The sequence below is a fragment of the Vanessa cardui genome, chromosome 13, assembly GCF_905220365.1.
Source record: "Vanessa cardui chromosome 13, ilVanCard2.1, whole genome shotgun sequence".
Taxonomy (NCBI): domain Eukaryota; kingdom Metazoa; phylum Arthropoda; class Insecta; order Lepidoptera; family Nymphalidae; genus Vanessa; species Vanessa cardui.
In genome coordinates this window covers 6,709,831-6,725,207 of record NC_061135.1, presented here as the reverse complement: position 1 = coordinate 6,725,207, position 15,377 = coordinate 6,709,831, and the positions used below count along the sequence as shown (strand labels likewise).

Here is a 15,377-nt window from a genome sequence, read left to right as displayed (position 1 = left end):
GTGTTCGTTGTAAAATAATCAAATAAGTTAAATTACATTTAACTTCATCTTTTCTCCAAATTAATGCAAGATATATTCACTTTAATTTTACATAAAAAGTAACTAAAGGCAGTATTAAATATGTGAATTATTTTAATTGCTATATTACGATATTAATAATCCTCAGTAACTTGTACAATCTCTAAGTACTCATGTACAAGAAACTAGCATTTATCAAACATATTATCAAGTAGTTTTATACGGGAAATATACCTCACAAATATTTTATTTCAAAGTCAACCATTTGTTACATAATCATCCTAAAAAGCTTAAGCTCTGTATGGATATATATTATGTTATCAAGATGTTTACTTAAAACATGTCATAAATTGAAAGCTTAATTAATGTACCAATGATCAAAGCATTTAAGTTCTGCCAGCTTGAAATTTGCAAAGCTTTGAACTTACAAATTCTAAAAATATTATACTTATAAACATGAGTGAGGAACCTAAATACTATAATTTTAAATATGATCATCAGATTTATGTGTTTTTCCAATAAATGTAAACATGTGTTAATTTAACTTAAGTTCTTTAGGTATTTGTAGCTATCTGAAATAAAGAAAAAAAAAATTAAATTTCGAATACCGAACATGAAAAAAAATATATAAAAAAATAAACAACTTGATTTGTTTATCTATTATAAACACCTCCACTATTATCGTCTATACAAACTCCTTTCAACTTCCCGTGAGTTGGAATTAGATTAAAAAGAGAATAGGTTTATCTTATTCTCCGTTTTAGGATTTAATTCGAGTGAACCGTACCCGACACTTTTATTACTAAGTTACAATTTACATCAAGCAAACACGAGGATATTATCTATTAAAATATGAATACCGATTTTAAGATGAATTTGTTGGGGTCTTTTAATTGAGGATGGCTTTTAACAAGGCAGGTTTTAAAATGTATAATTTTGTAACCTTTGCTCATAAATCACGTAAATTATATATGTACAGAGTAAGCAATAATATTTATGAGTGTATTTTAAAAATGTATTATTTATTTTATTAAGTATTGAGCACAGATCGATAAGAATAAGTTTTGCTTTCGTAATAGTGTAACTTTTATTGCCAATACCAACAACAGCCTCTAAATTTCCCCTGCTCCTCCTTTCCCTTTGAGGAAAAGGTTTGGATCATATTCCAACACGCTTTTAAATGCGGGTTGGTCGAATAACCATGTGGCAGAATTTCTATGAAATTAGATACATGCAGGTTTCCTTACGATGGTTTCCTTCATCGCCGAGCACGAGATGAATTAAAAACACAATTTAAGGACAATATTCAATGCTGGCCTGGGTTTGAAAACGCAATCATAGGTTAAGATGCACGCATTCTAACCACTGGGCCATCTCGGCTCATCAGTGTGACTCTATTATTACAAAATATTTAATTTTATTTAATTCAATTAAGGTTATAATTTATATCAAGTGGCAAGCAATTCCCTTTTTAAAAGCTTTACGACAAAATATTAAAAGTGTATTTTCATTCTGTATTCAGAACAAGTGAATATTTTTGTAAAAATATAATATTAATAGATACTTTCGAATTGAGTAATATTCTTACGTATTTCATTTTGTCACATAGTTCCGCCAAACATAGTAGATGAAGGTACCAGCGGGGATGTAGTTGGTCGAGAGGGCACAGATGTCAGTATCTCGTGTAAAGCAGCCGGGAGGCCCTTACCACGAATACTGTGGAGACGAGAAGACGGCGCTAACATTCAGCTGAGGAATAAAGCGGGAGAGCTTTATAAAGGTATCCTAAATTTACGTTCATTATTTTATCCTTGTCACTTAGTACTCGGTGATACTATAAATTTCTACCAGATAATTACGTTCTACATAATATATACTATACAAACCAGATAATTTATTACGGGTCTACCTTATTAGGTCCCATTACCGTCAGCTGTCGGCATTGCCTTTTATATTATTAAAAAACATACCGATACTACATAATATATATGCAATTAATCTGAACCGATAAATAAAGCCTTACTATTTTTAGCATTGACAACATTCCAACCAACATAAATAAAGATAGACTATTTGGTTTTAGAATGATATTTATGTTTCAAGATGGCGCAGCGGATATAACACACCTATGATGATGGGTTCAAATCCCAACAACTTTTACTAGCTTTTATGCGTATGATAATATTCACATATATGTCTAACAAACTGCGTTCGAGCAACGTGATGAGTTGCAAGTCTTCGCCTAAGGAAGAGGCTTTAGACCAGCTTCACATACTACACATTACTATTTTATTTAAGGTTTATTTCACTTTCTTAAATTATGATTCATAAAAGTTTACATAGAATGCTAAAAATACTGCAAAAAACAACGCCTACATTTTGAGGAAATAAAATTCGATATGAGATACGATTCTTTCTATACAGCATACGGAGAAATAAATTTAGGGGAGATTTTTATAAATGACTGTGACAGGTCCGTTTCACGGATAAGTTTCATATAAAATTTTCCTTTGTAAAAACGTTTTATACTTTAATTTCTCTGTCAAGCGCGCCTTTTATTTCCTCTTTTCCAAGTATCGTCTATTGTTAAGAGAAAATGATTCCCTGTTTTCGCTTATTTATCCCTGGAAGATTAAACAAAAGCAATTAATCGTTTATTATTTATTATTAGCTCAGGTTAAGAATTTTCCTTTGTGTTTTTTTTTACACATTTAACTTGTAAACTATACTCATTGTACATCACATAATACCTGTTTCAGTAAATATACATATAAATTTAATATAAGTCAATTTTCATTTTTAGTCATTAGGGTTGACTAAAATTGTAAAATTAATTATGTTCATTAGAATATGCATCAGTTACTACCAAGGTTTTAATGCGCTTAGAAATTAACATAATACCTTCTTTATGCAGTGGATATATACACGGGGTCTTCACTAAATCTCACGAAGGTGGAGCGACGACAAATGGGTGCTTACCTGTGTATAGCTTCCAATGATGTGCCACCGTCCGTCAGCAAGCGGATAATGCTGAGTGTAAACTGTGAGTACTTTTGCGACACAGCTTTATATTTTTGAAAATATTTTCCACGTGCGAATACGTAGAATGGATGAGTCTACAATAATACGACTGCCTTACTGGTAAGGGTAGAAAGGGCTGGATGGAATATGTAATCTCAATTATTGATTTTTATTTGTAAAATATATACTACATCTCTTGAAATTCTATATTATTGTACCTAAAATAAACAATAAAGTAAAGAGCTTGTTTGAAAATTAGGTACTATGTAGTTTTTTGTGGAAATATAGACCCTAGATTTTCATTTAGTTTTTTCAGCAACACAACTTAAACTTTTTTCGTCTAACACCGTTACAAAAAATAGGCAGTGACAGAAGGATAGACAGCCTGTCTGTCAGAGAATAGTTTTTAGTTTAAATGTTATTTTATTTTTCACATATATTTAAAACTAGCTATACCCGCCCGCTTCGCTGGGCATTAGTCGTAGAAAAATCTTTTTAAAATTTTTCATTTTGTAATTAATTACTGATACAATGTACAAATAATCAAGAAATATGCGAGATCTAATCAAATACTTAAAATTATTTCATTTAATATTCGTCAATGATGTTCTCGATAGGCTGCAGATTGGCCATAACACCCATAAACTTATTTATCAAGATCATATCTTCCTTTTTGAATCCGGAAACAGAAAAAGATTGTATCACACCAAAAACGTCCTCTATTATCCGGTTCTATCAAATATCGATGTTATAACATTTACAACCTTGTCATCTGTAAGTATCTCGTAAATAAATGTACCCTTTGGCTCGAAGTTTTGATCGGTTGCATCGAATGTAGTTTAATCCTACGTTCTCGACCATAGCGTACATGTCAACAATGAAATGTTAAAACAGTTGACGATACTTCAGAATATAGTTAGATTGATTATCTCTAATTATACGATACGCATAAAAATCAAACTCTTCGATGTCACAGAGCCAGTCGTGAGATTATTTTGATACAGTCCGAGATGATATCCGTCTTCTGCTCGCATAATCATAATTGGATAATCGTAATAATTGTCATACGATTGATATTTTTCAGCGATACCTTGATTGTTTTTGTGTCGCTTAGTGATAACAATACCTCGTTTTGTAATTTCTGTACCGACAATTACAGCTGTGACTTCAGGAGCTATGAAAGCTTCAATACGCCTTTTATGCTCTGCGTTCTATCTGCATTGATAATTATTTTGAATCATTTGTTGTTTCACTATCTACAGCAATTTTAGGCATAATCCTAAATTTAGCGATGATTTCTCGATTAGTTGTGGTACTGAACATGCATCGAAGATCAATCTTTTTCTACGTTGTCCGTGAAATAAATGTCCAGAAATTGGGGATTTTATTTAGATACTGGAAGAAGTGAACCAATCACATGATACACATTAAACGTAGACGTAGATATTTCTTACTCCAAAAGATGTCATTTAAAAGCATGAATTGTAATTTCTAATATACTGAAGGATATATTTAGATCCTTAATAGTTCCCGAAACGTAGGTAAGAAGAGGTTCTGGTGGTTCAACCAGTTGTGGTAAATACATTTTACCAGTGGAGTAGCATATACCAGCGGTTTATTTAGTGTGACAATATGGGCATACTATATTCATTGAACCAATGATCACATCGGGATTCATCTTGTTATCATAACCTATATAGTAACTGAAGGCTGATTTATTGAGATTGGTTCTAGTTCTTGACTTAGTCTTTTTTAATCATTCATCATCCAGTAATTGGGCTTGTCAGGTTTATCAGTATCTCTTGATAAAGATGCTTGTTCTTAGATCTGGAACTTGATCATTTCGTTGACTAACTGCTTTGGCAGCTCTTAAAGTAGAAATTCGGATTCTATTTGTTTCTAAACGTATTTTTTGTTGGTGTGTTGTTTCGCATATATTGTTGATATTCCGATCTTTTGTTTCTTCGATGGCATGGTGGTTTCTATTTATATTTGTTGTTTTTTTTTGGTTATGTGTCATTTTATACTAAACATTTTATACTAAAGATTCATTGTCATTGGAGTTATGAGTATACTTACCAATTATGATTATTGTTTTCTTTCTTATAATCAAAACAGCTAATCACTTCTTCCCATATATGTAATTTATAATAATTATCTCATTTTAAAATGACACTTATTATTGTTGTGATTATTTTATGTTTATTGGCATATGACGGAAATAAAGTTAGTTGTTATGCTTTTTGAATAGGTTATTATTTCATATTTTATAATTATCGGTTGATCGGAATATAAGTGTATCGTGATAAACGTAAGGGCCATCTGTTGGTTATTTTAAATGATACTGATGAAATAATTACTTTCTCCATAAAACAATAGATAAACATACCAATTTTCATAATTAATAGTTTCTGAGTTTATCGATGACACACATACAAACACATTCTTTTGGCTATCTATATACACTTTTGTATGTATAAATAGTCTATGATTTGCGCAAATACATGTTTTTCCTGTATGCCAATTTTTATAATGATACAGACACACAAAATTTTCAAAAATGGTAAAAATTAAGTCAGTCTAAGAACACATGACGAATTACAACAAAAATAAGTGTACAGACAGACTCTAGAGATTTATTTAATAGCATAGATTTAGTACTCGCGTGGGATAGCTTTATTATTAGCGTATTTTATGTATAACTTTGGTGTTTCTATACCGATTTCTATGATTTTTTTATGGAATAGTTAATACTGTTAACTTTTGTAATTTGGGATGATTGAGAGTGTTATAAACGTAGAAATAGACAAATATAATCAGAAAGCTTCGAACTACTAAGCTATTGGGAGTTATACGTGTTATTGTGACTCGACCATAAAAGATAGAAATAGGCTGTCATGGGATATTTTTTGAATAATTTTAAGGAGAACATTTCGTTAATACATGATTTCTGTGTAGCTTTAACCATTAAGGCTAAACACGCGACGGAAGCTCAAAATATGGGGTAACTTTCCCGTTTTTCAGACATTTCCCTTCAGTGCTCTGCTCCTATGGACTTTAGCGTGATGAAAAGTATACTATAACCAGCTCAGGAGTATGAAAAATAATTGTACCAAGTTTCGTTAAAATCTGTCGAGTAGTTTTTGTTTCTATAACGGTTATATGGACAGACAGACAGACAGACAAAAATTTTACTGATTGCATTTTTGCCATTTTTACAGAATTGACTTCCCTACAGATTTATTATAAGTATAGATACATTTCTTTTTAAGAACGATAATGTTCAATTTAAAATAACTTAATATCACGTAGCATAAAATAAAATCGAACCCAACTAATTCAAGTTACACTCAAAAATATATTCTTAAATAAGTTTCTAAGTTAGCGAAGGAAATCTCATTCCAATATGAGAATTTTATATGTCTGGATCGTATCAAAAACGCAATAAAAGTATTTCAAACTTATTCCTTTTGGATAAACTGGATTGATGCGACTCAATAAAACTGTATTTTTTGTCACAGAGCTTTGATATTTTAAAATAAAAGCTCGTGACTTTTACTTTGCAGCAGAATTCACAATTTAGATTTCGAATACTAACAAAAACCTTTTTTTTTTCTTAAATAATGAAATTCAATCTCTGCAGACGTGTTCTCCATGTCTTTGGTGTTCTATTGTTATGGAATAGGCAATTTTTTATTTTACTGCGTTGTATTATTTCCACGAAGCAACCCAGTGAAAAATAAAACCAATATAGGTATACACTCTCTCGATTTTTAATGTATTACATCAATCTAAACTAACAAACATTCTGTGTATTTTAATAAAATATCGGTTGTATCCAATTTCATCATCAGAAACTAATATTGTTTTCAAAAACTAATTAATAAAAACTTTTCAGTTTGACTTTTGACTTGTAATCAAAACGTTATCCCAAATTAAACTGAAATTTGATCTTCCAATATATTTAAAGGGTAATACAATACAATAATAATATTGGTTGTTAATTGAATATTTTGTTTCAGTTGGACCTTCTATAATGATATCTTCAAAAATGATAGGAGTTCCGACGGGTTCGCAAGCCGAGCTCCAGTGTCTTGTGGAAGCTTACCCCCCGGCTATCAACTATTGGTTAAAAAGTGGAGAAGAAATGATACTCTCTGGGTATGTAAGTGGAATAAAGGTCCTCTTTCAAAATAATTACAAAAAAATACAATATTTAATTAAATGTTTGTATAATTCGCAATATCGAGATAAAGAAATATAATTAAAATAAATAAATTGATCACGCTTTCATATCCGAAAAAAATGAATCATTCTAAAGCATGACAGATAATAAAATTGTCGTAATAAATAGCAACTTTTCTATATATTTATTGTGTATTAAGAACTCTATCAATATATAAAAAATATGTGCACATATAATTTTGTTCGAAAAAATATTTTGATAAATAGCCTTGATTAGGTTACTTGATTTTCTAGGTTACACAAATACACATTACATATGTGTATTTGTGTCACCTAGAAAATTGATCGTATAATATCGTATTATAAAATAATATTATTAATCTAACAAATATAGACACGTTTTCCTTTAAAAATTACGTAAGGGATTCAATGATTACATGCGTTAATAGTTTATTTCTTAGTTAAGAATATAGTTCAAAAATAATTTCGTGTATTATATTTCATGAAAGTCATTAACATGTTTTTAGTACATTTTAAATTAAGCAACATCCACGTGAAATAAAATATAGAGATATATTGACACGGCATGAGAAATATCCCAAATACGAAACGACGGTGAAAAATGGCACACGCTGTTCATCTGCTGCGCTTTTATTAAAAACTGACAAAGCTACCTTGTTTGAAGTTTTTTTTTTAATCATTACATACAATATAAAACAAAGCGCTTCGATCTTTATGGTCCAGTTGGTTTCCAAAAGTTTTGGATTTTGATATCGTATTTTTGTACGTAACAATTAAAACGATGATGATTATAAAAGTAATCTTATTTATTTAAATTTGGCCAACAGTTCGAAACGCTACTACATTTTTTATTATCCAACCTCAAAATGTACACGTCATATAGCACCTACCAATAATATAATTAGTCAAATGTTAATAAAAGCTAAACAACATTTTATATGAAAACCATACAATATGTATAACCAATACATATAGCCCAGTCATATTAGGTAAATAAATAAAATTTTAACAAAAAGAAAAACCGACTTCAAACAAAACACTATATTAAAACAAATGAATATGCACGAAAAAGTAATAAAAATAATTGCGTATTCAACATATTTTTTAGAGTCTTCCTAAGTTAAATGAAATGAAAAATATTAGACTACTTAAAAGTCGATTAACGATTATATCATGTAGTTATAGTTATTGGTATATTTGGAGCCGGTGTCAGCCACGGTGCCCTTGCCCCAACAATCAAAAGAAAGAAGCGATACGAGCCCCTTGATTATATATGATATTATTGTGTAAAAGGTTGTTAAAAACAAATTTGTTAAAGTATTCTCGTATTGTTTTTGATAGATATACTGTAGGGTTTTATTGGCTGACACCGACTCCAAATATAACAATAATTATAACTACATTATATAATCGTAAATCGACTTTTAAGTAGTCTAATATTTTTCATTTCATTTTACCTAGGAGGACTCTAAAAAATATGTAAAATATGCAATTATTTATATTATTTTTAGTGCATTTTTATTTATTTTAAAATAGTGTTTTGTTTGAAGTCGGTTTTTCTTTTTGTTAAAATTTTATTTATTTTTTGATTTTAAGTGAAACTGATGTTGTCTAACTATTTTTTTTTAATATGGATAGATTAAACGTTTCGTTTATATGAGTCAGAAACTACTTCGAGGACAATTTCAAAGGAAACTTGTTTTTTGATAGATATACTGTAGGGTTTTATTGGCTGACACCGACTCCAAATATAACAATAATTATAACTACATGATATAATCGTTAATCGACTTTTAAGTAGTCTAATATTTTTCATTTCATTTAACTTAGGAAGACTCTAAAAAATATGTTGAATACGCAATTATTTTTATTACTTTTTCGTGCAGTTTCGTGTGGCTAGTTGATTATAATATTCGACTATGATATTTACATAAACATAACCACATTACGGAAGGTGACTCAAATATCCAAATAACCTATAAATAAAAGATTCGACCGAGTATCGCTAACGTGCTCCTCAGAATTGTTCCATTCCCTTCCGTTCCGTTACTTTGTCATGGATCCTGTGCTCAGAACCTTACCAAACTTTCACCAAATTACCCTTGAAGTATATATTTTATAATAAAAAAAGACTTATCAAAATTGGTTAACGTGATTTTCAGTTATTCACCTATTTGTCGCGCATATACATAATGCAAATTTAATACTTATGTCGTTTTCACATGGATACCATCATCGGAAAAAAAAATAAAAAAAATGGGACCCCACGGGAAGCACTACCTTTCAAACAAAAAAAAATTATCAAAATCGGGCTACCCAGTGAAAAGTTATGAGGTAACAAACATAAAAAAAAAAAAAAAAAAAAAAAAAAAAAAATACAGACGAATTGATAACCTCCTCCTTTTGGAAGTCGGTTGAAAAAGCGGTCAACCTCGGAATGAAAGATAATAAACTGTAAATTGATATGATTTAAAAACAAAGGTTCATACCAATTTATAGCTTATTATCTTTCATTCCGAGCTGAAACCCCTAATATGACTGGGCTAATGGTATGTTGGATATGTTCTAGATGACTATATTTGTTAAAAAAATTTAAAATGTTAATACAAAGTTTCGATGTTTTAAATATGTGAGAGACAATTGTGTTACTAATTGCATTTTATTACAAATCAATTGTTTCAGGGGTAAGCATGAAATTAACGAAATTCGCGTCTCCTCGTATCAGACGAGGACGATCTTAACCATCGCAGAGTTTAGAACTGAAGACACAGGAACGTACACCTGTGTTTCAACAAACACTATAGGAAAAGCTGAAGGAACATTAAGATTATATGGTAAGAGACAGTTGTACCGTTAAATGTCTATTATTACTATTTAAGTAAAGAGACTAGATAATCTTGTAAATCCTTCAAACAGGAATACAGCGCTATATATTATTACAGTTCTGCTGTTGAATAATTGATAATATAGATAATACTAGTAAATGCTTCCAAAAACTGCAATGAAATTATTAGTCGACCACAAACGTCATGAAAGAAAATTATATAGTAAACAAAAATATGAAAATTTACAATTTAAAAATAATCACAGAAATTAAGATAACAACAACAACAACTACAACAACCACAACGTCGACAACGACAACCACAACAACAACCACGCCGGCACCAACAACGACCGAGATGACGACACCGCCTCGTAAGTTATATAGAAAAATATGCAATTTCTAAAAAAAATATACATCTTTTCGACCTATAAAAGTAATTAGCCTAAACTATTACTGTAATGTCTAATAATAAACAACCTTGAGAAACAACTGAGCTCTTTTGAAAAGTGTGCTTACGACTGATTAAGTAAATAGCTTAGTATTACCTCCTTTAACAACCCTAGACATTTATATAGAAGCAAGAATCAAACAAATGAAATAATCTATATTCACCCCTTATAATTTTATTAAGCAAATATGCAAATTAGTACTTTTTGATATAGCAGACTTCATCGTATCGCCCAGGGCGTTGCTAATATTAATACTTATTTGTTCAGCTGCTTACGATTTATGACTGTATTGTATTTCTTCACGTGTGTAAACACTTGTCTCGTTTAACTTAACAAGGAATATTTATGTGCAAACACATTGCAGCGGCTTTAAAATAATTTAAGTTATTGCATATTTTTTTGAGATAAAGCTGGATTATCTTCTCACTTTAGTTGTTATGTATACGTATAGTACTTATAATATTAAACCTACTTATTACAAACACAATAGGAGTAAAAAAGTCGAGATAGATTAATAGATAGATATTACTATTATAGATATTACCCATTATATAGCATAATGGGTAATATCTATGACAGTCATTGTTGATTTACGAGAAAAATACATCTGGAATCTCAGCGAAGCTATATCAAGACTTGGAATATAAGTAGTCAAGTGAAATAGTATATTCTTATTAATTAAGATATATTTATCACGAATGGTTTGTCTTATTATATATTTTTTCGATTGGAATAAACTATGCATTATATTTGTGTATAGGCTAAGTTATCTTAGTCTGAATAATAATCCTTTATTTCAAACAGATTTCGTGGTGGCGTTACAACCGGCTGAGCAGAAATTTTATACGCCAGATGTTACGACATACGGTAAAAATTAAATTTATTTTTCAATATTAGTCAAATAAAAAAAATAATTAATTATTTTTTGAATTAGCAGCCCTATTTCTAATAAGACTGCTGTGGTGTATTGACCAATTAATTTACTTATTAGATACAATGCAGAACGTGATTGAGCAGTCCGTCCTCGACAATAACTGGCAACCGACTGCGGAATCAACAGCGTTCAGTTCCCATCAAGCTTTGCCGCTCCACGCTCTCGCTGCGATCTCAGGGCTGCCACAGCTCCTGTTTTATATTATATTTAATTTAAAAATAAATTTTACAATCGCAACTAAACTTAGATATCAACAAATAATACGCGGTGCAAGATGATAAGTTTAGTGATTAAGCCATATGTGTCAATTTAATGTTATACAAATGTAATGTTATTTTGTAAATTATTGATATCTAATATAAATTGCTCATAATGATATGCGGATGTTGATGGTGAAAATTGTGATTAGTTACTGCTAGTCAACCTTTTTCATAAGTGCGTTGAATTTATTAGTTATTTATTAAATCCAATAATCAACATGATACAATGAGTGTCTACACATCCAGGATAAACTGAAGTAGATATCGAGTAACGTATCATCAACGTTATAACTGCTAAAAGCATATAAAATCATTATTATTCTTTGACTAATTTAAATATCACTCCGAGATCATCAAACACAACATTGTATATCTAACTGTGAACAGCATGTTGACAATGTAATGCAAATCTATATGCGAGACACTGTTATAATCTTGGTAATGCATCTGTTTAATTGGCGTTTATGATATATATAGAAAACCCAGCAAATAATAAAAATACAAACCTACGTCTACGTAAGTGTATCAGTAAATAAAAACAAATATTTTTCAATACAAAATGAGTTTTAAGATTATTTTTTTTTTAATAAATGCAATGAAATTTATTTATAATTTATAATTTATAACTTAAATAATAATTACTACATATTTTCTTTTGCAGTGTTTTGCATCAAGATTTTTAACAATTTTATTCATAACGAATCTTGCTTTACTAAATAAAAACTACAGCAAAAGTGTCATTTAATTAAAACTTTCTTTAAAAAATGCTAGTTAACAGATTATTTTGTCACTCCAATTTATTAAAATTCTAAAAATTTAAATTTGAGAGAATTGCCAGCCCACGGTTTCAAATCCTGGTTGATTACATCTACGAAACTATAAACACCCGTTCATAGTTATCGTTATTTACAAATATCTCAATAAAAACGGATCTTGAGTATTTTTAAAAACACTCGAGGATGTTAAGCTTAATAATATTCATCTAAGATTCATGTTTAATTATTGTTTTTTTTTACTAACGCAGATGATCTCGAATACAAAAGCTATACGTTATGTAAATACAAGTAATATTTGTGACGTTTTAAAACAAAATGTGTACAAATATTTAATCTTAAAAAGCATATCAATAAATTGTAAATTATTGTATGTAAATATAGATATTCTAAATAAATTAACGATTATTATAAGATAAGATTACCCAATAGGCTTTTTAAACGGTGCTGCAAAAGAACTATGTTTCAACATCCATCCACATAAGAAACTGATTTTTTTGTATGAACATCAGCAACGCTCACTCCGGACGAATTGGTTTCATGTTTGAAAGCGTGTTTATTATAAGAGATTCGACGGGACATCGATTTCTTTTGCGCCACCGTGAACAGCCAAACATTCTAATTTATTATTCCAATCAATAAATAAAATAATAAATATAAATGCAAAAAACGATCATTTTGTTTAGATTTACCGGCTTGGTACTAAACGGTTACTCGTCGCGTTTATTTATTGTAAGCGTTATTTAGTTTTAGGGAATGTTATGTAAATATTAGAAATCTATGAATAAGCAATGATACTCTGTTCTATGTAGACTTTATAATAAGTTACCTGCCTATAGAAATGTAATGTAAATATAACATTAAAATTGTTTATTAATTCAATGTTTATTATTTCCATTCGACCTTAATAAATTTGTCTATTTAAATTTAACTTTGAACAGAAATGCTAACGTTGCGTTAAATTTTGTTTATAAATGAAAACAATCACATTTCAATTTAATTTTTTAAAATATTTTTAGGTCTGAGGTCTGAGGTGGAGGGAAACTTTTATAGCCTTACTTATTTTTGCTTGAATTTATATGTTTTATTCTAAGATATAAAGCATAATTGGAAAGGACTAGCAACTTACATGGCAATAGATTCAGTTATTTATTACTTATTTATTTAATGTTTTCGTCAGACTCAAGTTGTCACCTGAACAAGGTAGGACGTAATTAATTTAATTTTTAAAAAACAAATAATATGAAACATCTACAACTTCATTTGATGTAAGAATTCTTACTTTAAATATAATAAAAATAAATTAATTAATATGTTTCACAATTAGTTTAATTAATGTAATGTTATTGTGTTTCCAGAAATCATAGCATTAGCCTTTAAGTATGTGTATATATCCAAACATTCCAATTTAATTGATATAGGTATACTCTTCAACGCTTTACGATAAGCCTACAATCATCAAATAATAAAAGACAGACTTTCGCTTCCTTAATTATTGTTTATTCGATTCGTAGCACCCACACTTTGTTATGTAAATTTGCGGACGAAAACGATTTAAATGATAATTTATTTCGGAGATCGCTATGTATAAAATGAAAATCAACGCATCGTAGTATGATAGCTAGATTGTAAGATCGCACATCTTGATATCAGGTTCGAATGCTAAAATTTTATATTATTGACGACCTCCATGGTCTATTAGTGTGTACAGCGGTTTCCATGGGTACGCTACTCTGAGGTCCCGGGCTCGATTCCCGTTCGAGTCGATGTAGAAATTAGTTTTCCATGTTGTCTTGGGCCTGGGTGTTTGTGGTATGGTGGTTACTTTGGATTTTCCATAACACAAGTGCTTTAGCTACTTACATTGGGATCAGATTAACGTATGTAATTTAGTCCAATATTGATTTTTATTATTTGAGAATACGGAGTGCACACAAAAACACTTGTAAGACAAAATTATCATCTTCGAATTGAGTTGCCTTATATTTTTAAATCTTTACATCGTTGCTGAAATAAAGGAAAAAAAAACGAGGCGAAGGATAGCCGATAAAAAAACATTTATACATTTACATACAAAACACAAATTACAAAAAGTTGTGGTTTATGATGGGACTAATATATTCCAGCGATATTATCTGGGGCATGTCAGTTCCCCCGACAAGTCTCGCACAGCCGTAAACATCCTTTTCTCGAAGCCATATATTATTATAAGAAATAAATATGTCTAATATCGGAACGGTCAATGTAAATATTATTAGTTTACTAATCAGAAAACTATTTATAGCAAATTTTTGAAATAGCTACTATACAACAACAATAACAACAGTCTTTAAATTTCCCACTGCTGCGTTAAGGCCTCCTCTCCCTTCGAGGAGAAGGTTTGGAACATATTCCACCACGCTGTTCCAATACAGGTTGGTGGAATACATATATGGAAGAATTTCTATGAAATAAAACACATGCAAATTTCCTCACGATGTTTTCCTTCACCGCTGAGCACGAGATGAATTTATAAACACACATTAAGCACATGAATATTTAATGGTGCTTGCCTGGGTTTGAACCCGCACTCATCGGTTAAGATGCATGCTTTTTAAGCACTGGGTCATCTCGGCTCACCACTGGGGCATCTCCGGTCAAAGCTTCTAAAACTATTAAATAAAATAACTGACGTATTTTCAAGATATCTCACAATATTTTTCGGCGAAAAGACTTCGTGGTGAGACTTGCATTGTTTGATGTTTTTAGTGAATTACTAGTGTTGAGTCGACATGCGGACATATAAACGTGCTGCAGTTTGTTTTAAAAGTTCACCACTCGGTGCCAACGTGAACTTGTCAAACTTAACATCATTTACGTGAAGTGCCAGATGCGAGAGTGTCGTTCCGC

General features: G+C 30.2%; 1 protein-coding gene across 2 annotated transcripts in view; it reads left to right on the top strand.

Annotated features, from left to right (window-relative positions):
- Window positions 1-13,366, top strand: part of LOC124534713 (lachesin-like) — an 88,192-nt gene extending 74,826 nt beyond the window's left edge. For both annotated transcript variants that reach the window (XM_047110699.1, XM_047110698.1), the window contains 7 exons: window positions 1,628-1,798; window positions 2,933-3,061; window positions 7,062-7,200; window positions 9,928-10,079; window positions 10,336-10,443; window positions 11,326-11,388; window positions 11,513-13,366. In XM_047110699.1, the coding sequence (XP_046966655.1) occupies window positions 1,628-1,798; window positions 2,933-3,061; window positions 7,062-7,200; window positions 9,928-10,079; window positions 10,336-10,443; window positions 11,326-11,388; window positions 11,513-11,733 (983 nt within the window). In that variant the 3' untranslated portion in view covers window positions 11,734-13,366. The remainder of the gene's footprint in view (window positions 1-1,627; window positions 1,799-2,932; window positions 3,062-7,061; window positions 7,201-9,927; window positions 10,080-10,335; window positions 10,444-11,325; window positions 11,389-11,512) is intronic.
- Window positions 13,367-15,377: the final 2,011 nt, after the last annotated feature.